The sequence below is a fragment of the Daphnia magna genome, linkage group LG4, assembly GCF_020631705.1.
Source record: "Daphnia magna isolate NIES linkage group LG4, ASM2063170v1.1, whole genome shotgun sequence".
Classification (NCBI taxonomy): Eukaryota; Metazoa; Arthropoda; class Branchiopoda; order Diplostraca; family Daphniidae; genus Daphnia; species Daphnia magna.
In genome coordinates, this window is record NC_059185.1 from 702490 (window position 1) to 723385 (window position 20896).

Below are 20896 nucleotides of genomic sequence, written 5' to 3' on the forward strand. Positions count from 1 at the left end.
AAACAGCATACAGAACAAAGATTTTTTTGTGTGTGATTTTTAAAGTACGTTATATTTACATTTTACGCTACGACAATATTATTATGTCAGCACTATGCATGGGTTATTCGATTTCCTGTATATTCGCTCAGATTTGTAGGTTGTTGCTTCTTCATCCGACTTGGCTACTTCCAATCTCGTAATCCTGTGATTGCCGTGATCACGTACCAATTTGGTCCCAATAACCAAAAGTCCCAAATTCAGACATTTTTTGCGCGCCAAAATACCGCCGCGCCACCGCCATATTAGATAAGCGCATGAGCCACCAAGAAGAGGCTTCCAGAAAACGAGGCCCGTTAGCCTTTTCGGCTCCTCCTCCGTTTGGCTTCTCATCCTTCAGGCTTTTGCGCTCAAAGAACGGCCACTCTGTTTTTGTTACATTTGCCCTCATTTAGATTGACTCGCTGGCACTTTCTCGTTCCCAGTAAGACTTATTTCTTAATTGGCAGAGCTTTAAGATGAATAAATTCGCTGTATTTTGCATGTCAGAGTGATTTTTAAACTTAGGCTTTAAAAGTTTTGTGTTTGTATACAGTGAAATGAGATCTGCCAGTCAGCAACAAGGAGAAGGTTCCATCATGTCAAGAAAAAACAAGGAAGACGATGAAGACGAATTGGAAGCTTTGCGTTTGGCTGCTTTGGAAAGTTTGAGAGCAAAAGGACTTCCTCCACCTGTTGTGCTAAAAGGACAACGTGTGTCCCCAAAACCTAATGTTTGCAACAATGCTGTATGTTTGCCTTTCCAAGCATTTTCTATTCTGTACATGCTCATCACACTAAATTTTCTTTTCCCCAATAGGTTTTTCAACGTCATTTTGGAAACCAAAATTTGATAGCCATCATTCCAGTGGAAAACTCTTCTGCAAATTCCTCACCATACCAGAATTCCTCACCCCATCATCCTCCACTGCTGGATTCAAAACCTCCACCCATAAAAAATCCAACAAGACTGCCACTTTTAAAGAATCCTCCCTCCATAAGTTCAGTTTCACAAAACAGCCCGGTTGAAGAGAAACCAAAGTCAACTAAATTCAGTCGTTTCGAGGACTCTGATAGTGACGAGAGTGATGATGTTGAAATGTCATTTGCAAAGTCAGAAAGTGAAGAAGAAGAGTTTGTGATTGAAGAAGGAGATGCTGAAGACCTGATTATTGAAGTGGAGGATGAAATAATTGAAGAGGAAGAAACCAATGGAGTAGCTGAGCTTCCTATGGCTGCTGCTCCAATACCAGAAGATAGACTGAGCGTTATCCCCGCTGTCATAAAGCCTAGCGAAAGCTCTGCTGCCAAAGTTAACATCTCTCCTCCTCCATCAAAGATTACCATGGCAGATGCTGCTAAAGAACTTCCCGCGTCGCGGGATAGCAAAAGTTATGAAAGTAGCCGCAAAACCGATATAGGAGACATCGTCAGACGATCACCGCAGTTGCGTTCTTCAGCCAGTCGATCTCCTAATGTTCATCCTCGACGAAGGTCTCCTTCCAGGCAACAAAAAAGTCCTCAGAGATCGCAAAAATCTTCACCGAGAACTCACAGATCTCCTTCTAGATCCCAGAGATCTCCTGTTAGAATTCAACGATCTCCAGTAAGAATCCAGCGATCACCTCCTAGAATTCAAAGATCTCCTCCGAGAGTCCAGAGATCCCCATCAAGGGCTCAGAGGTCCCCTCATAGAAGATCTCCAATAAGGTCTTTAGATAGGGAAAAATTAAAGCATAGAGACTCCAGCAAGACGGGCAGTGGCTCTGATCGTTCTAGCACCGATGATAAAAAGAGTGAAAGAACAAGAACCACTGCGCCAATTGAAACTGTTAGATCCTCCGAGCAGCGACGAACAGGGGACCGTTCGCGTTCTCCTGTCAACGATAGGAAGCCGTTGTTGAAGAGATCACCCTCACGATCTGTTGCCGGTGACCGGGATGCTCGAAAGCTTCTAACAACTTCGCTGACAGAGACGGACCGTGATCGACTAGAATCGCGCAAACGAAAATTTGAAATGGCCAACGATCAAGAATCGTCTGTGAAGAAAGAGGGGAAGATCCGGCTACGAACGGAATCGAGTCGTAGAGCATCACCAGTACAGACGACACGTAGGGAAGAGAAACCGAAAAAAGTGGAAACAATTGACAAGGTTCAAGTCAAGAGAGACGAGTCAATATCTTTGGCTCAGGACAAAAATGACGATGATAGTGTCGAACGAAAATCGAAAAAGAGCAAGCGGGCTTCTAAGAAATCCAAAGAAAAGAGTCAGAATGGTAAAACTCGCTCGATTAGTGATGGAGATAACGGTAATTTTCATATTAACGAAGGCCTTCGATTGACTAATTCAATGCTTTATTTTTTCCTATAGTATCCATGAAACTTTCCAGTACCAAAAGTAGTGATACTTCCGACGCACATCTCGACTTAAGAGCAGAACTCCAACGAAGAAGGGGTCATCGTTATGAAGTACTTTTCGTCTTTGTTTTCTCCATGAAAGATAGTATGCTAATTTAAAATTATTAAATTTAAAATAGGAGGATGAGGAACCACGGAGTCGAACACCAGATACGCGACGGATTTTGGTACTAAATTCACCTCCGTCATCGACCGCCGTTGTCGCTCCTTCCAAGCCGCCAACCGAACGTAATTGAATTCATTCCTCCCTTCGTTCGGTTGTTAGTGATTCCAACGCTTAGTGTGTCAAAATCTTGTGTGTTGAACAGCGACTGGCGTTCTGTCGAAACACCAACGGCTCGTTTCTGAAGGACAATCGAAGCCGGGCACATCCGTCGACTCACTGCCCGCATCGAAAAGAAACAGCAGCGTGAAATTGAAACGTACCCTGCTGGCCACTCCAATCGAAATTGACCAAGGTATACGCTTGAAAACGTTTTAATCATTTTATCACAGAGTACATCATCACAGGTCTTAGTGTGCAACGAAACGCGACGTACATTTCACGTATGCTTGCGGACCAATGTTTTTTTCTTTTCATTTTTTTTTTTTTCATTTTTTTTTTTTTTTTTTTTTAATATTTATATATATAAATTTGTGTCGATTTTGACTCTCCAATGGCGGCCAAAAGATGTATATAATTTTAGTTTCTAAGCTCAAACTTAGTTTACGTGCCCCATTCGTGTTTTCTTACAATCTTTTTGACCGATGGACTGAAAACGTTCGCCCCTTATACGTTCATTTTTTTTTAAGTGCTTTGTCTTTTGACTGTGATAGAAATATTTTTATGATTTTTAAAAATTATTACCGTACAATCGTCGAAAGAAAGGAATTATTATATTTTGTATACGGGGAAAAGATAGATTGGGTGCAGGGTCCTTCCTCTTTTTTTTTAACTTTAACTTTTGCTTGAAAAACAAAACAAAAATGTGTAGCCTACTATTTACTTTTGCCGGGAATTGTTTTGAAACTTGTTCTTTTTTATCCATTTTTCAAACCCACGCACAACGGGGTATCTTTGTATGTAAACCGAATTATGTGTAGGACCAGAGACTGATCCCTTAGAAGATCGCATCCGACAGATCCGGGCACAGAACGAGCTGATTCGCAAGCGCCAACGGGAGATCGAAGCTGACAAACTACAATATGCTTGATTTGTAATATTGTCCTTAAAAACACAAAAAAAAAAAAAAAAAATATATAAAAAAAAAGGTAGTTTGTTTAAGCTATTCAAATGACCGTTGAATGGTTAAAATTTATCATTTTGAAGTCAAAATGTATATTTATTCACTGAAATGTATTTTCTTCAGTTCTGTTTTCCATTTTTTTGTATTTCTGATTTTTATTTACTCGCTCTGCTCCTTCAGTTGAATAGTTTGATTCGGTCTTGCGACTTGTAGTGCCCTGATGCGTCTTCGTAGAATACAATTTCTAAGTGCCTCCTTCCTCCCAATCTGAAAGTTGCGTCTTGTTTCTTTATCCCTGCCCCAATGATTGTTTTTTTTCTTCCTACATCGTCGTAAATACATTTCTATTTAAATATTTGTAAATTTGTCATCGTTGTTCTTACTTTTCATTTGGTGCCATAATTGTCATGCTGACACAAGCATAGAAGGTCAATGCACAGTGATCCAAGACAAAGGAAGAGGTAATGAATTAATTTTATTTCAGAATCAAAAAAAGGAATTGAAGTATTTTTACCACAAGGTTTTAGCAAGAGCCAATAAACTCGTTGAAGTGTGTCCTCATACGCACAGCTATCGCTTAAGACAGCTATCCTGCTGACGTCATAATGGTCGTTTGACCAAGAAGGTTAGTGTCTTGGGTATTAAATTTCATTGGCATCCATATCAGCCGTGTGGCATGATCTGAGATCGTTGACACTGGCATGCTTAAGAGAAACGACCAGTATAAAAACTTGCTGATTGTTTGGGCTGCCTATCAGTTCACTAAAGGAGTAAAGGGGGTACACATTCACACTGGAAATCAAAAGTTCATGGAGTTGTAGGATCTACATGATCTTGTTATTGCCAAGCTGTAGCTTTGATTCCAGTTCAACATGAAATGGAGAACGGGGAAGGCAGAATTCCATCCACATTTCATGTAATTTTTCTTATGTATTGACATTCAATTCAAGTAGTTTATTTGAAGTTCTGTCCACGTTCTGGGATTCGTCTCTTTAGCCGTGACGTAGTTGTACGAAATATGAAGGACATTCTGACCTTCCCGTCTACATACATTAGATAACAATGTCGAAAGGTTGAAATCGCACTGACACTCCTTGTACGATAATATCGCTATGTACTCTTTACGTGGCACTCCTCCAAAATCAGCATACTCAGATAAATCCAGGAATATCCACAATGTGTAGGTAAGATTTAGCAGAGTGGTAACTCAAATTGAATTCAAAGGCCAAAATCCAAACGATAATGTGAATGTGTGTGCTACGATTTTATTTTAATTCTGATTTAGATGTATCGTGTATTTTTCCGAGCTTCAAACTCCTCAACGTGTTTTGATAATTTAATTAACTAATTGGAGATCAGTTTGGGAAGGGATTGAGCTCTAGGGTTTTTTTTTTGTCTTGTTGTCGATTGTTTTACCAGCACACAATTGTCTGTACCAGAGCCATTAAGCTCCACTTAATTAAGATTAGCGTAGGGAAAGTTCAGACTCCAATAATCAGAGCCGACCGAGGTCTCTATGTGATCCTGAATCATCTCCTGAATTTGGCGGAATGTTGGCCTTTCTTTTGGGTCGCTTTTCCAGCAGTCCACCATGATTTTCCCAATGGTATTTGTCGCATTTTCAGGTTTCTCCATCCGGTAGCCATTTTGAATTTCTTTCACAAGTTGATGGCTAACGTCCATTCCTTTAAATTATTAACAGAGATCACTTTAAAAAATTCTATCAGTTATGACTCTCTATTTAAAGTTTTCTTACCTGGATAGGGAACTTTTCCTAGGGAAAAAATTTCCCAAAGAAGAATTCCGTAAGACCAAACGTCAGACTGACTTGAAAAGATTCGGTCCGTTAGAGATTCTATGGCCATCCATCTGATTGGCATTAATCCCTGTCGATGATAGAGTTTTAAAATGATTGCCATAGTTTGTGGATCATTGCCAAGTAGATACCTGTCCTTTCTTCTCATAATTGCTATCCAAGTACATTTTCCTAGCCATCCCAAAATCTGCCACTTTAACGACTCCGTCGTCGGCCAATAAAACGTTGCGAGCCGCCAAATCGCCGTGGATAACCTTTACAGAAAAAATCGTACTTTCATTTCTTAATTCACAGGAAGGTACAGTAGAAACTATACCTTTTTGCTGGCCAAGTAATCCATTCCCCTTGCTATTTGAAAAGACCACGAGATCAAGTCTCGAGTAGTAACGGATCGAATTAATGTAGCGTCCGAATCTTCTTGGTAATGCCAAAATGATTTAGGCTCTTGAGGATCGTAAATGAATTCAAAAGCTGAAAAAAATAAAAAATAAAATTGTTGTTCTTCTTGTTTAAATCAATAAATTTTTAAATAACTTGATTATACTCACGAGGAAATTTCGACTTTTCCAATGCAGAGCCCGTTCGAGTTACTGCAACGTCGCCGTATTCACTGCAATTGATGAAACTATTTTAGAGGACCTATTTACGTTTAGTTTGAGGTCGATTACATCTTACAGGGAATATCAAATCACTGGACGTCTCATGCACCAAAGATTCAAAGAAATGTCAAAACCAAAAAATGTGCTGATGATCCGTTACCTGCGCCCAGGTAACACCATGTCGATAGCAAATTTTCGGCACGTGTGGTTACATGGGCGTAAGTAAGCTATCTCACACATTCAGTTTTCTGAATAAATCAAGAAAAAATATGAACATTTGTCAGTTTTTACCTGAAGATTTTGTGCATTTCGTCATCCGATTTCATGTTGCCAAACTCGTCCATTAGATTGATGAAACCGTGACGATGGTTGATCAGATAGGTTTGTAAATTACCAAAGCGACAGTACTCGACGATGACAAATAGTTCCCCTATAAACGAGTACAAAATCGTCAAAGTTTTCATTTGACCAAAGTATTTTTTTTTAATTTGACCTTTGTTGATTTGTTTTGTACACGTTCCGAGGAGATTGACGACATTTAAGTGCGACCCCAAGTGCATTAGAATTTTCATTTCGCTCACCAAAGCTTCTAAAGCAGCGACGTTAGTTTCTGTGCGTACCATTTTGACGGCTACTGTTTTGACGTGTTCATCCGAGCCTTCAATCCCCACTGCTTCCGCCTTGACAACTCGGCCGAAGCATCCAGCGCCCAATTGTATCCCTATATTTGTGACATTAAAGAAAATATATATATATATTTTTAATTTGAAGCGCACGTGTGCGAATAGCAAACCGAGGGCTAATCGATTTTTGGGGAATTCCCATCGCTTATCGTAGGGTAGCAGCTCAATTTGCTCTTCCATTGACAATTGTTGACTGACATGTTTGACGTTGCCTTCAAGTAGCTTCTTTGCTCCCGGAAATGATGGCTTTTTCTTTTGTGGTATAAAATAGTCGTAATATTATAAAAAGGCAAAGCGCAGTATCGTTGTAAAAAAAAAATAGCACCTTATCAAGGTAAAGTTTGATGGCGATCCCGATTATAAATATTAAAGCTGCCAGGTTTACGGATATGGGAATTGTAGTTGCGCTAATTTCTGTTCCAGCAAAAATTACAGTGAAGTTTCTGTGCCTCAGCTCTCCGAGGCTGTTGTTCCACCTACAAACGTATTCTCCTCTTTCATCAACGATTCCTTTTAATAACAAGGTAGATGAGCTGCCAGACGAGTAAACTTTTCCTGGGTACTCCTTGTCATCCTGAAAAGTCATGACATGATGTGGGAAACCAGTCAAGTAAAAATTGTTATTTATTAATATTTTTCACCTTGAGCCATTGAATATAATTTCTTTGAAGTGATCCCACACATGTCAAGTTTTTGGCATTACCTTTTTCCAATTGAACGAAATTATTCATTGAATTATCGTTTCGTTCTGCAAATGACAAGAGCCGTTGTCAATTCAAATGTACTTAACTTAACGAATCAAGTTTTACCTTTGACACGAAAAGAAATTGTTTTGGACATGATTTCTTTATCTTTATTGACTTTGCAGTAAAAGGTGATATTGTCGTTTAGTGTTAAATCGATCAGTTCTATTCGGCTTTCGTAGTATCTCCATACCCGTTCTCCGCCGGAGAGTATTGTTTTAAAGCGACGGGAATGAAGATCATTGTAATACTCTGTGTTGACTGTGTGACGATAGGAAAATAATTATTTGAATCTAGCGATCGTCCGTTGATTTCGTGTTACCTTCGGATGTGTTTGTGTCGTTTATAACATTAAGTATTCCATCGATATCGCTGGCCTGCTGGTAAGCCCATTCCGGAGGCGAGGATAATTCACGTTCGGCGTGAGTGCGGCAGATGAGCGTGACGTTACTTCCTTCTAGCGGGTCATCTGCTTCGCCAACTCTGACTAGTTCAATGCCTTTTGTTTTTTGTTTAATTGAGTCATACGATTTTGATTTTTAGAAAATCAATCTAAACATTATCTTTTGAAAAAAAAAAAAAAAAAAACCTTTGACGTAGATCTGAAAATATTCCCAGTCGGTGATGTTGTTCATTGTTCCAAAACACTGGTATTGGCCGGAGTCACCGATGGTTGCATTTTTCAGCATTAAACCCCATTGTGGTTGCATAGACCATTTTGTGTTCAGCTCGAAAAGCAGGTTCTGTAGAGAATTTGTTGTGTGTAATTTTCGTTTTAACTTGTCTACTTGCCATTCTTACATCTGAGTGTTCCCACTTGTAGCCTTTTGCAGTGATGTGAGAATTGCGGATGAGATGGAACGTAACGTTCGGATGTGTGGGTCTGCAAGGAATGGGAATAGAATCGCCTTGTTTGCAAGCGTATTCGTGATAGAGTTTTTCGTCCAAGATTATGAGATCTACATCGTCTGATTAATTTTTAACATTAAAAAACATTCAAGCAATTATCGTAATTTACATACTGTAAACGTAGACATATTGTTGACTTTTATGCCGAAGATAACGTGTCGGTGAGTGTACGTTGCACGTGTAATGTCCGGTGTCTATAGTTTGGACATTTCTCACCATCATTGTGGATGTTATATGAGTTTTGTTGCTGGCAAACGTCTTGCGAAGACGGTCAATACCCTCATCCGACTATGGGATCAAAATTTCAAAGAAACGAGAAGAAACAACAGAAGTAAAAGGATAAAACTGGGAGGAATGGGAAAATATGTAGGAGGAAAAGAACAATTTTTTGGGGGGAAAACGACAGTAAAATCTAAGTTTGAATAACCTACCGGATATTTTGCAAGGTTGTCGGGCAATGTCCACGAAATGTTACCTTCGTGATCATACGTGCAAGTTAGCGTGAGATTTGCACCTTCTTGGACTACCTGCTGCCTGCCACTCGGAGTCATTACCAAATCTCCAACTTCCTCCCCTTTGCCACTTTTTTTACTAACCACCGATAAATAGAATAAGAGCCGCACAAACTGGACTGAATCAATTTTTCGTAACCGGTAATTAGCAAATCCTAATAGACTCATTATCAATGCACACGGAAATCCTAATGTAAGTATCTTGTTATCAACGACGCGTCTCTTTTCTGTCAAGTCTCTAACTACGATCCACCAGACAGGTACGAGAGCACACCGGGAAATGTCTGAGGCTGTGATCCATGTAGCACTGTTACTTATACTTACGCGGCTGAGATTGCGCTGGTTGGAGTGCTAGAGCTTGTAGTCATACAAATCTTATCGGGTTCAAGGATGTCGAGAAAAGGTATACTTTTTCCTGAATCCTCAATGCCAATTCATATTACATGATTAGCTGAATCCAGCATGCACAAAAGTTTGGCTGTCTTTCGTAAAAAGTTGTTTTTCTGTTCTAGAGCTTGTCACTCTCAGTGCGTGTTGTTCCAGAGAATTTCTGCAAAAAAAAAAAAGGGTGATTACCTCCTAGTTTCTCTCTCTCTTTCACATAACAGAGCCATAACATTTCCTCCACGCCCATACCATCGATCATTATAGATGATTAGCAAAAGGTTAGATGGTCATGAAAAGAGGCAGTGTCTCCTCTGTTCACATTTTCCCTTTTCAGGTGAATTGAGACTACAGAGAGTATCTGATTGCAATCAGAATCTCAACATCCTAATTTACGGTAGAATAACGTTCGTAACGCAAATGTGATGTTGGGGTGGGGGGGGGAGGGGCCTTTTGTTCATCTTTTTTTCATGCCTGACTATAGTGGTGCGCAGGAGCTTTCGTGAATTTTCGCAACAAGGAAAAAAGAGGAATTGGTGTCAGTAAGATTTGAATTCGTCGTCCTGTCAATTGATTTTGGTGCTGAGGGATTATTTGGAAAGATTCGTGTATTTGCTTTTTCTTTGATCTCGAAATCCTTCAGCAATTGCACGTGTACGCGTTGAATGTGAATCTTCTTTTGTTTTAGGTGCGTGACTTTAGCGCTCCCTGCAGCGTTAGTAGTTACTACTTTGAGCTCTCAGCTGATCGTTCTATTTTTCTTTTCTAATATTTTTCGTTCGGTTGTTTGCTCTTGTGTCGATGTTTAACATCCGTTATTGGAATCTCAATCATTATTCTGCAAAAAAGCTTATCACTCCCGAAAAATTGAGTTCAGATCTGTGTATCCGTTCTGATGCTCCGTTAATTCCCGTTCCAATAAATATTGCATTGTTTACAATGCTCTTGTATCCGATAGACCTACATGCAAACAAGTTGATTTTCTGTGTTATCTACGTCGTACTCGTAAGTACTGTACATAAATAACCGATCGATGTTCGTTTTAATTTTGATTTGTTGTTTATTTAATTCTTTTTGGCAACGTAGCATAGGATTTCCAATGACACTTGTCAAACGCCGTAAGATCAACAACTGCAAACGAAAAAGATTTCGGGCAAGATGCGTATCGAGATTCTGATAATATTTAAACCTTTAGCAATATCGGTTTCGATTGATGGCCGTTTACAAGGAAGTTTCTACCGCCACCGTATTACTCTTAAATTATTGAGCTCTTGAACAAGGTAAGCAGACATTCATTTCCTGTCTCTTATTATTCCACAGAGACATCGCATTTGCATTTGTTAACAGTATAAATATTATACCCAATGTCCTACTCTTTCAACTGGATTTGTGATTTATGTTCTTTCTTTTGACGGAATGTCAAAAAAGGTTACACTGCTCTGATTAAAAGAATGTAAATGCTCCCAGAAAAGATCCAATTCTGTTATGGCGGCTTTTGCTTTTGGTAATGGAAAACTCGGCGCGATAAATGAAATGTAATAGCCTACATCGCAATTAGAAAACTTCACTCACAATTGAGGAAGCAGTGATTTGCAATAGCCTTGCTTATTTATTTTGAAAAGTAGTTTTTATCAGCTTTGTGCATAACAAGAGCTTTTCTTCCACTACAACATGTAGCAACTGTTCAGTATTATAACATAAACAGTACACACATGTCAAGCTGATTATTTTGCTCGATGACCACACTTGTTTGCACTAGTGTTGTTGAAATTAAGAAATGCTACCAGACACAAGTACTTAACAGAAACTTTTCTAGGAAGCCACGCGTGACGTTCTTATCGAAATTATTCAGAAAAAAACTAACTCAATCACCAATGGCTAACAATAACATTGCAACTAATAATTCTAATGGTTTACATGTCATTTCTAACCTTGAAATGCATACAAACACTGCAAAATATTCTGGGCGTCTAATCTTAGTTTCACAGCCATGGGTAGGTTAAATTATAATGCCCTAGTAACTTGTCGTGGGCGTTTGCGCTGCACGGTGTAGATTAGGCGAGATTAGGATCGTTATATTAAAAAAAAAATTGTCTATTACAGGCATTCATAAGAGATTTTATTTCTGTGCTGAAAATCGATAGTATCTCTGTCGCTACTGCATTTTCAAACTAGTTGTATGCAAACCAGCGAAGCTGGTTAAATTTGTTTGAGAAAGATTCGCGAAAAGAGCAGTTTGGGCAAAATTGGCTAATGCTGGGATGCGCTAAACTTAATATACAAGGCACTAGCACCTACGTCACTTCACGGGGTCATGTGCATATGTATCTGTTTGGATAGTGACATACATTCCTCACAAAGTTCACCCGTTCTGCTGATGTTTTAAAGTTCCAACAGCGCTATGGACTTCGGGACACTGAGGTCACTTGTACTGATCTTGAAAAGCAAACACGAGATCGTGAGCGTGAGTATATAAAGGGGAATTTTCGGTTAATGAAGGCATCCAATCTTTTATTGAATTTCTAACTGTTCATACATAAAGGACTATATCTGCCATGAATAATTCAGTTGTTATTTTCAGGAATTTACTTTCGCTCTTGGCAAGCTGGTCCATTTACAATGAACAAAATGCAGTAAGATCTTAAAGGCAAAAAAAAATAAATAAATAAAATAATGTAAATTTTTTATTTTATTTTTTATTTCCATCTAATATCTTTTTTTTTCTTAGAACGGCGATTTGATCGGTAATTCGTCTGGGTTAGTAAAAAGTTCCGGATCGCCTCGCACAGATAATCCCTTTATTACGGCGAGCATCGTGACAACTCTTCACGATTACCGTAATGAAGTGCCTACGGCTATGCACTCTTATGTCGCTGATGATAATAGGAACTACCGAACAGGTGAAAAACCAACATTTGAAGGGACTAGCATTCGTGGCAAAATCAACGGAAACGACATCGATGTGCTCGTCTCTAGTTGGGACTTTCTTAAAAAGCGACTGAGTGATTTTGCACCTAAAATTTTTCTAAGGTAATACCCTTTTTTTTATAAAGTTAAAAGAATCAATTATTAACTGCGATTCATTCTATTAAAGATATTTCTCCATCAGGCCAGATGCTAGGAAGATGTTCCCAGCGTTCGCTCACGTAACCGATGCTGAGCTTCCATATAATCGCGACTTTCTTAGCACAGCGTATAACTGTATCGCCAGTTTGAATTACATCATACCGCATTTAAGGTACAGCCTTCCTGAACAATGCCCGGCTTTCGCCAACCTGAAGAACAAGTACAGCAAACTGGACCTAAAGGTAATAACCGCATTAATACTTGTATGATTTTGTGAGTTCTTGCTAATTGAATTTGAAATATCAGAGGCTTGAGAATATTTGGTTGAACGTCACGCAAGAAGAAATGGGAGATAATTTCACTGATGTCATCCGTGATTCTTGGAAGAAAGTTTATTTTGCTTTATTCAAATATACTTACGAATGAAATTTTTAAATCGTCCTTTTTTTTTTTACAGCTGATCAGTTGCTTTTTAAATTAACGATACTTTATGCATGGTGCCATTACCACTTACTAATCGGCGTGCAAACTGATCCAATGTTTAAAAAGGTCTGGATATAACGATGGTGATCATTTATTGGCGAGAATCCCTTGGACTTGCAGTCTTGTTGTGATATTGAAGTTGAACGGGATCAAAGGCAGTATCAAGCATTTCTATAAGTAGAAACAAGCACTCTTAATATTATGACGAGGAATCGAGAAAGCTGAGTAGGCAAACCTTCAAAATCTGTTGCTGAGGGACGATTACCGCGAAGATGTAACAGCCCAAGTACTCATTTTGCAATGTTACTGCATTTTGAAAAGACCAACAAGGCAATTAGTCAACAAATTTCGGGAACCCGACGTTGAATTCATTATCGTAGCTAATCTAAACATGATGCGTGCTATCTCTTGCTTTATGGGACTCTGCTTGAGTCGCCTTTTTAAAACAACATTATATCGTATTATTGAATTGCGAGTTATTTGTAGTATTTTGGCCTTAACTCTTATCACACTACTGCGTATTTCGTGGTATTACTAATAATGTTAAATAATGGGTTGGCAACACAAATATGTCTACCTTTTTTCCCAACGCATTTATAAAAGGAAGGGTACGGTAGATAACGTTCTCGTCCGTCTTCATCGTTTTCTACTGTTCCCACATAATATATTTTTTTCTACACTGAGTTGACTTAGGTCTGTTGAGTGTTGATCAGTCGTTTAGCTAATGTAAAAATCGGGAGGCTATTGCCTTCTCACTTTTCCATTTTTGGCTAAAACCTAGAATGCTTTTAAAGTACATGATTTTTTACGGAACGCCGTTTGACCCCCTTTTTAATAGACAACTCTTTTTTCGATAGTTGTCCGTTTATTTAGCAAATAAATAGATAACTTGTGCTGCCATCTAGCTGTCAAAAACATCACTTGAAGGAGGGATTTCAATAGACGACGCCTTCAAGGGAGGAGGAGTCTACAACATATTGAATTTATCGATCGATTGTTAGGTCTATTTTCGATCGCCATTGTATGGTTAGGTAAAATCTATTGCCCCCCAGAATTCTTGGGGCCTCTAGCGCCCAAGAATGCCATTGCCCCCCAGAATCCAGGGGGCACTAGCAATACCATATTGTTATTTGTTTCTTCCCTGTAAGTTAGTTGCAAAACAATTTGTTTGGATTTATATATATTTTTTATTTAATTTTTTTATTCTTTACAGTTGCAGAGATTGTAGCTTGTTGTCATTTTAGACCATGGAATAGACCGAGCCTTTCTATCTGTGTCAAACCAGTTACATCAACTCACTTGTTGTTGACACTCCTGGAGATATTACCAAACTTTCGAAATGGTTGAAGCAGGCACCCATAATATGTCGATTCAATTTCAGTGCTATCACTGTAAGGATGGTAACCTGTTATTAAGTTACACCACCTGTTTCATTTGGCCATAGGATAGATAGACCAAAAGAGTGTTAATGTTTGCAGTGTGTTTGTCACATTCAATGAATCCATATCTTCTCGTGGTAAAAAAATAATAATCTTTTTATGTTAGAGTTTTCAAACATTTTAAGTAAGGACTTCTTTCACGTTTTCTACTTTTTTATGGCCTAGAATTGATGGACTGAATAATGTCAGATTGCCAAAAAAAACAAACACTGGAACCCTTCTGCATGACTTTGAACCACAAGATATTGATCTTTTTTACATTCACCTTTTGGGTTGAACGGTAAAGAGTTTCACGGTTCACTGTTTTATCCGAAAATCGTATATCCACGAAATGTTGGCATCATTGGTCTATGGTAAACAAATATTGATAGCAAAGTTAAATTGAATCTCAGTGTTATGTAAGAAGAAAACATTTTTTTTTTTTACATTTGGATTGCTGAATCAGCTTTGTTAGCATAGCCTATTCATATGCATCATGCAAGTTTCCTTGATGGCAGATATTCATTTGCATTTTTATTAGAATAATTTTAGAATTGCTTTAGTCAAACGAAAGAAAGCTTAGAGAAAGGAGCTCCTAAGAAAACTTGCAGTGGTTGGAATTTCTCGTCGGTTTTTTTATTTTTCAAAGTCTCATTTTGAAATGTTCATAATGTTTCTTCTCTAATATTACAGAACAGATATGCTGATGACTGAAATCAATTGGATCAGCTGAAAACATATGTTGAGACATCTATGCAACATTGTACTTGGATATGTGTCATTCCACTGGTAGTGGCTAAAGAATCAAACTTGGAATCGCGTGTCTTCAACCAACTCACCTCATCTAGGCCTGACCAGTATCGGACCGAAGAAAGTAGTCAACTAGTCACACGTCAGATAACAAATCTTGCTAAATAAACCATATGATAAGGAAGTGAACTCAATCATTCGAACGTGAGTCTAATGGTCTAATGAAAAATAAGGATTCATTTGGTTACCGACTTGACCTGCAAGAGGTTTATAAATTTTTCATTATTTAAAAACTGATTTCATATCTAATTCCCACTTATATTTCTACTTTTTTATTTTAAAGGATTTTAGCCATATCGGATATCGGAAAGGAACACCTTTACCGAACATAATGTTCTTCTAACGTAAATTATTGGATGCTCATTCTATGTCGGATTCAGATTTCATTTAGAAATCCTGGTAGAAGCTTTTAATTTATAAGACCATAGAAGGATTGCACACACTAATGTTTTAAAGTAAGTTCCATAAGCAAAAATGCTTTGTGCTGATTTGTTTTTTTGTTTTGTTATTTTTTTATTTTTTTTTTTAGGTTAATAAACGTTATAAATGGAAAATGGGGTTTCAGAATGAGGCGAGAGTTTTTGTCAATGCTGAAGTTTGGAAACACGATCGGAAATACCCATGAAATGAAAAACATTCTCTCACGTTATGGTATTTGTCGTACATAAATTGAAGTGCATATCTGGGCTCCCTTCTTTTCTGTGGCCCCGTTTCCCCTTGACTCGTAATAAGCCCGTAGGGGGTCACGCCCCTACTGTACGGTATATATAAAAACAACATATATCGAGGTTTGGAGGGCTCTGGCCGGAAAGGGGACGTGGGGGTCCTCATGGTTCGATGAAATGCTTATGGAGGGCCATGTCACTACCCACAAATCCGAATCAAAGGTTAATCGCTCCTGTAAAAATGTTCCAAATCTTCAGCTCTTCTTCCGGCTTCTCTTAGCCACGCACTGGGTAATCTCCCCGGTGAGTCAATTGAGGCAGTGTCTCCCCCTGCCTTGGTTGACAGCAACTTTTGAAATGGGTACTTTGCCTTTTAAAAGTTGCAAAATATTTCATTGTGTGGAGAATTGTCAATACAAATTTTTGTTTTACATTAATTTTGAAAAACTTTTCTCTTATAATTTCTTTGTGTTCACACTATTTCTGTGTCTCAACTGCGACATTAAAATTTTTTTCTTTCAAGGGTTGAACTCTCAACACTGCTGAGGTGTCACTAGTGTTCAGTTTGTATACTGAGAATTCCGGAGCGCATATGAATTACCTCCATGAAATTCCAATCCTGGAGTAGGTAGTTTGCTATTGTAACTAATTGCCTTACATATCTTTATTATCAATACGATTACCAACGAGGCCTCCAAGGTGTGCAACGCTCATCGAAATTCACAACTGTGTCTGTCATTCCGACATAACAATCGATCAACAATAGTTAGGTAGACTCCTCCTCCCTTAAAGGCGTCATCTATTCAAATCCTTCCTTCAAGTGACGATTTTGACCGCTAGATGGCTATGCAAGTTACCTATTTATTTGCAAAATAAACGGACGTCCATCGAAAAAGAATTGACTAAAAAAAAAAGTGACAAAAAAAAAAGTGGGTCAAAAGGCGTTCCGTATCAACCTGAGTTTCTTTTGATTGGGATGGAGATGCATTTCATCTCATAGATCTCAAAGCAACAAACGCCTACGTAATTACGACTTCGAGCGCTAGATGGCCTCGAGTACAAAAAGAAAAAGACGGAATGGAAAATAAATTAATATAATTTCTTTAATCGTGGCGAAACCGGTTGCCTTGAAAAAATGCAGCTTGTTCCAAGCAACGCTAATTCCAAGACGCCCAACGTAATTAAATATCATAATGCAGTAAAAATAAATTTAAATTTATTATATATTCGACCACGAAAATAGGCAATCTGGAATCAAATAATACTGGAAAAAAGATAGAAGTCCTTACCTAAGCTACCTTTCAATGCCCGACAGGTGGCGAAAACAAGCTTCGTTTTTCTACCATGCGATGACACTGTCGTCGAGATCAGAAAAGCTATATAAGCAGTGCCACCATCTCTATGATCTCTTTTGATTTCAGAACGTCGTTGCTATTGTGTAAGTATGTTTTTTTCTCAGGGAAATATTGTTGGTTTTATAGTGTTTTAAATATAATTTTGGATGGTTGTTAGTATTTATGTTAAAAACCCGTACAAATTTCCAGATGATACATTATTCAATTGAATTTGTGTTACGAACGATGTTTGGGGGGCCATTGTTTTTAAAGATTGTGTATGGGATTGGTTTTTAACCTAATTACATGTGTAACGTGGGATTCATGGATTTGGCATTAAAACATCAATTTAACCAGCATGTGGTTGTCAAAATGTTCATAATGATTTACATTGCGTGATGAATTGATTGTTGTGGTATTTAAATGACATGTAGTCCGTAGAATATCGCTCAAGCGATGTATTCCATCTTCTGCAGGTATATGGTTTATGGAGATGCCATCATAAGTAGTAAACATTCATTTCAAGATATAATATGCTTATATTGGGACATAAACATGTTTATTGAGGTATGATTACATATTCATATATGTTGATAGTATTGCATTGCCTGTAATATAGCATCTTCTATTTCCATTTAGGTTGCCTGTACAAGCGAAAGGTTATCTGGCTGGGTTGACAGAAGGAAGTATCCTTAAATAAAACTTCATTACTCTGTGTAAATGGTGAAGTTAGGACCAAAGGGGATAACATCAGTACCAGAGTGGTTTGCAAGAATTTGTTAATTCCTTGATTTGTTTACAGGTTATAGCAGTTGTTGTACCATGGTTGGTTATTTTTTTTTTCTGTGGAAATATATCATTTGTAACATAATTTCATTAGAAATCTATTACTTAGGGTTTTTCTTTTACTTGATGTGAGTGTTCAGTATAAAATCCAGATTTTTCTTTTCAGATTTTAGCTCGGGTTGTTTCTGAAGATAGAGTTAAGTTTGTTTGGATATTTTCATGCTTTTATTTCCTTTCAGGTATGCAGAATGAGTTCTAAAGTAAAGTGGTTTTCAATCTGTGGTGAGCTGGTGAAGGTAGGATTGTAAAAAGTATTGTTTCATTAATGGGATGGTTTGTGATTAAATTTCCTTTTTTGTCTACAGGCTTTGGCTGTTTTAAACATGGGTCACTATTTAGATGATTGATTAGTATCTGTTACTATAGGTTGACAAGGTACAACATTTTTTGTGCATCTTGCATTTATTTTACTGGTAGATTTTTTCCTGTTCTTCAGTTTTACATAACTAGGACTATGGTTGAAGGATTTGCAATGTATTGGTATTTCAGGCTTTTATGATAACTGTTACGTTACGTTTATTTGATTCCTTTAAATTGGGGTTGAGAGATTGGGTAGCTGTGGTTTTACTTATGGTGTTTCCATACGTACGATGTCAATTTATCGAGGTTCCATTGCCGAACATGTTGGAGATGTGAAGGTAGCTGTTGCATTCTTTGATCACGTATTACTACGCCTTTTACTCACTCTTTGTGACGTTTGTTTCTTTAATTTTTGTAGATTTCAATTTCATTATTAACTGTATATCCGTATATTTGTTCTTTTAATGCAGATTTTGGGTGGGTTCTACTAGCCATTATTACGGTGGGTTTTCAACTGAGCCGTGATGAGTTGAATATTTTTATTGAGATAAATTTGAATTATGTCTTATTTTAATTATTTTTTGTCGGTATTAGCGAGCAGATGTCCGTTTGTGATTATATTGGTGATGCCTTAACAATGCATTTTCTGGTAGTATTGTAGAGGTGACTTACGTTGGTGAGGTCTCTTCGCGGTTACGTCGATCTTAGGACAGTGCCATTATGAATGATATAGCGGTAAATATCAGAATTGACATGGTATGCTGTAACTGCATAAAAGAAATTAATTAATGTTTTGGTTCTTTAACGTAGGTCGATGATTGTTTCGAACCGGAAAAGGAGTTCAAAGTCATGTGATTCCTGGCAATCGGAGGGACGTCTGAAAATAAATATAAATAATAATAATATAAATTTCTGTTTATAAAAAAAAATTTTTTTATGTTCTGTGGCTATGTTTTCCCATGACTTGTGATGTAAGGTTGTGCTGAGTTATACTAATACTGTTGTGGCTTTAAATTATTTATTAATTGTATGATGAATTGTCAATAAAACACATTTTAAATAATATATCTTATTTTTGCGATAAATTATTGAAGTAAAATAACAAATTATTTCATGAAATTCATTCGGGTAAATTTTTTTTTTTGTAATTTTTTTTTCCAAAATTTTTCTGGGATTTTTTTTTTTATCCAAAATTTTTCCTGGGATTTTTTTTTCAGGAAAAATTTTTCCTGGGATTTTTTTTTTCTGGAAATTTTTTTTGCTGGAAAAATTTTTTTACGCCGAATTTCTTCATATTATCAAAAAATGACAAAAAAATCATAAATATTAGCAGGTTTTCCGTGTGGGAGTGGAACCTTGGACCTTTGACTTACCATGCCGCCGCTCTACCACTGAGCTACGACTGATATATTAATATACTTTGGAACTATATCATAACACAATTTCCAGCTAGACATAAAAAATCTTTTTGAACTGTCGTTCTTGGGATACAGGTGCCAATCATGGTCCAACTGACGGGCGATGGCCTGGAAACTTGACAGTGTATCTCTCGGATGCCTTCCCACGTACCCCACTTCAAGTGGCTGTGTGGTGGTCTGGGAAACTCGGCCCAGCTGCCTTGACGGAGTTCACCCAAAGACACACACCACGCTATGTGAATCGAATCCTTACCATGGAAACCATCCTTACCTGGAAACCATGCTTATTGCTTAGCTACGCTAGCGGATTTCAACTCAGGCTGTCTACCAGGTATTTGTGAAAATGACATAATATTTATTCTAATATTATTAGAATTGCAATTAAATCACAGTGATAACACTCTTATAGGAATTTGACTCTTATAGGAATCGAACCATGTAATTTAAGCGTACAATACCGATGCTCAACAATTGACTCAGGATTCACACAACTCCTAGCGCCATTTTTTTCTTATCATTTAAAGACAACCTTTTTACACTAAGAAATATTTTGTAGCAACGTTCAATGTAAATTGATATTTCACTTAGGATTCCGACCACAATAAATTCAATAAAGTGCAAATACTTTCTTGAATTAGTATGTTATCATTACCTTCAAAGGTTATAGAGATGTAGAGTATGAACACTAAGAAAAAATAAGTTTTACAAACAAAATTGTTTAAGAAACCTTTTTATTGACAATTCTTCACACAATACAATGATTTTCAATTTTGAAGGACGAAATAATTTCTACAAAAGTGAACCCTGCTAACGTAAAACCTCCTGCTACGGACTCTACCTCCACCTCATATGTACCGAGACGCTATGTGTTCTCTGTTCTGTACCCTATTCGTTTTCCCTCCTTTAAACCTGAACAATGGCGTGAAAGAGCCAAGGCGCCATTGCCTAGCCCAAAATTGCCATGCACTAGACAAAATGGTCCTTTTCAGGGCCACCATAATCTAGTGAAAAGCCAACGCTAAAGCTAATGTTTCTCTGAAAACCAAAATATTGTTTACTTACAGTCTAGAATATTCAAATGATTTTTGTTAATGACTGTTGAACAAAGTTTAAGTTAACATTTTTTTTTTAATATACAGAAAGAGAACAGTTGTATGCTTTTTGTAACAATCACATTCTATTACTGTGAACTTTCTCATCGTCCTCTATAAATGTAAGTGAATGTGTTAACGTCATGATGTCTACGAC

General features: G+C 37.6%; 3 protein-coding genes and 5 long non-coding RNA genes across 16 annotated transcripts; 4 read left to right on the top strand and 4 right to left on the bottom strand.

Moving 5' to 3' along the window:
- Window positions 1–314: 314 nt before the first annotated feature.
- Window positions 315–4019, top strand: LOC116921494 (serine/arginine repetitive matrix protein 1). The gene is made up of 7 exons (XM_032927826.2): window positions 315–463; window positions 575–767; window positions 839–2327; window positions 2390–2487; window positions 2556–2664; window positions 2745–2894; window positions 3520–4019. Exons 2-7 carry the CDS (start codon window positions 579–581, stop codon window positions 3627–3629), a joined length of 2145 nt encoding a protein of 714 aa, XP_032783717.2. The 5' UTR covers window positions 315–463; window positions 575–578; the 3' UTR covers window positions 3630–4019.
- Window positions 3798–4314, bottom strand: LOC116921536. Its single transcript, XR_004393387.2, has 2 exons — window positions 4177–4314; window positions 3798–4072 (listed from the first exon to the last, which is right to left on the bottom strand). It is a non-coding gene; the product is annotated as an uncharacterized LOC116921536 (long non-coding RNA).
- On the top strand, window positions 4091–12810 carry LOC116921514 (globin D, coelomic). 3 transcript variants are annotated; one of them, XM_045172554.1, is made up of 6 exons: window positions 4091–4123; window positions 4183–4287; window positions 10395–11941; window positions 12037–12338; window positions 12403–12616; window positions 12681–12810. In XM_045172554.1, exons 3-6 carry the CDS (start codon window positions 11864–11866, stop codon window positions 12798–12800), a joined length of 714 nt encoding a protein of 237 aa, XP_045028489.1. In that variant the 5' UTR covers window positions 4091–4123; window positions 4183–4287; window positions 10395–11863; the 3' UTR covers window positions 12801–12810. The 3 variants fall into 3 exon arrangements, with proteins under 3 accessions (XP_045028489.1, XP_032783751.1, XP_032783750.1); XM_032927860.2 differs by having other exon boundaries at window positions 12418–12616; XM_032927859.2 differs by lacking the exons at window positions 4091–4123; window positions 4183–4287 and adding an exon at window positions 9778–10313.
- LOC116921495 (vascular endothelial growth factor receptor 1) lies at window positions 4959–9640 on the bottom strand. Its single transcript, XM_045172553.1, is given in 16 exon segments — window positions 4959–5347; window positions 5419–5548; window positions 5610–5732; window positions 5795–5949; window positions 6027–6088; window positions 6369–6507; window positions 6571–6798; window positions 6871–7012; window positions 7086–7334; window positions 7402–7508; window positions 7570–7764; window positions 7826–8002; window positions 8093–8234; window positions 8236–8471; window positions 8526–8700; window positions 8844–9640. Coding segments are annotated over 16 exon segments (2850 nt in total). The 5' UTR covers window positions 9093–9640; the 3' UTR covers window positions 4959–5006.
- Window positions 12400–13747, bottom strand: LOC116921531. The gene is made up of 3 exons (XR_004393381.2): window positions 13435–13747; window positions 13093–13163; window positions 12400–13028 (listed from the first exon to the last, which is right to left on the bottom strand). It is a non-coding gene; the product is annotated as an uncharacterized LOC116921531 (long non-coding RNA).
- Window positions 13748–14678: 931 nt separating this feature from the next.
- Window positions 14679–15806, top strand: LOC116921525. Its single transcript, XR_006645790.1, has 4 exons — window positions 14679–14901; window positions 14969–15291; window positions 15369–15540; window positions 15615–15806. It is a non-coding gene; the product is annotated as an uncharacterized LOC116921525 (long non-coding RNA).
- A 460-nt stretch (window positions 15807–16266) lies between these two features.
- Window positions 16267–16493, bottom strand: LOC116921534. The gene is made up of 2 exons (XR_004393384.2): window positions 16434–16493; window positions 16267–16369 (listed from the first exon to the last, which is right to left on the bottom strand). It is a non-coding gene; the product is annotated as an uncharacterized LOC116921534 (long non-coding RNA).
- A 419-nt stretch (window positions 16494–16912) lies between these two features.
- LOC116921520 lies at window positions 16913–19295 on the top strand. 7 transcript variants are annotated; one of them, XR_004393336.2, is made up of 6 exons: window positions 16913–16927; window positions 16994–17188; window positions 17561–17651; window positions 17724–18166; window positions 18236–18965; window positions 19041–19295. It is a non-coding gene; the product is annotated as an uncharacterized LOC116921520 (long non-coding RNA). The 7 variants fall into 7 exon arrangements; XR_004393338.2 differs by lacking the exons at window positions 16913–16927; window positions 16994–17188 and having other exon boundaries at window positions 17195–17651; window positions 18236–18758; window positions 18825–18965; XR_004393339.2 differs by lacking the exons at window positions 16913–16927; window positions 16994–17188 and having other exon boundaries at window positions 17195–17651; window positions 18236–18732; window positions 18825–18965.
- Window positions 19296–20896: the final 1601 nt, after the last annotated feature.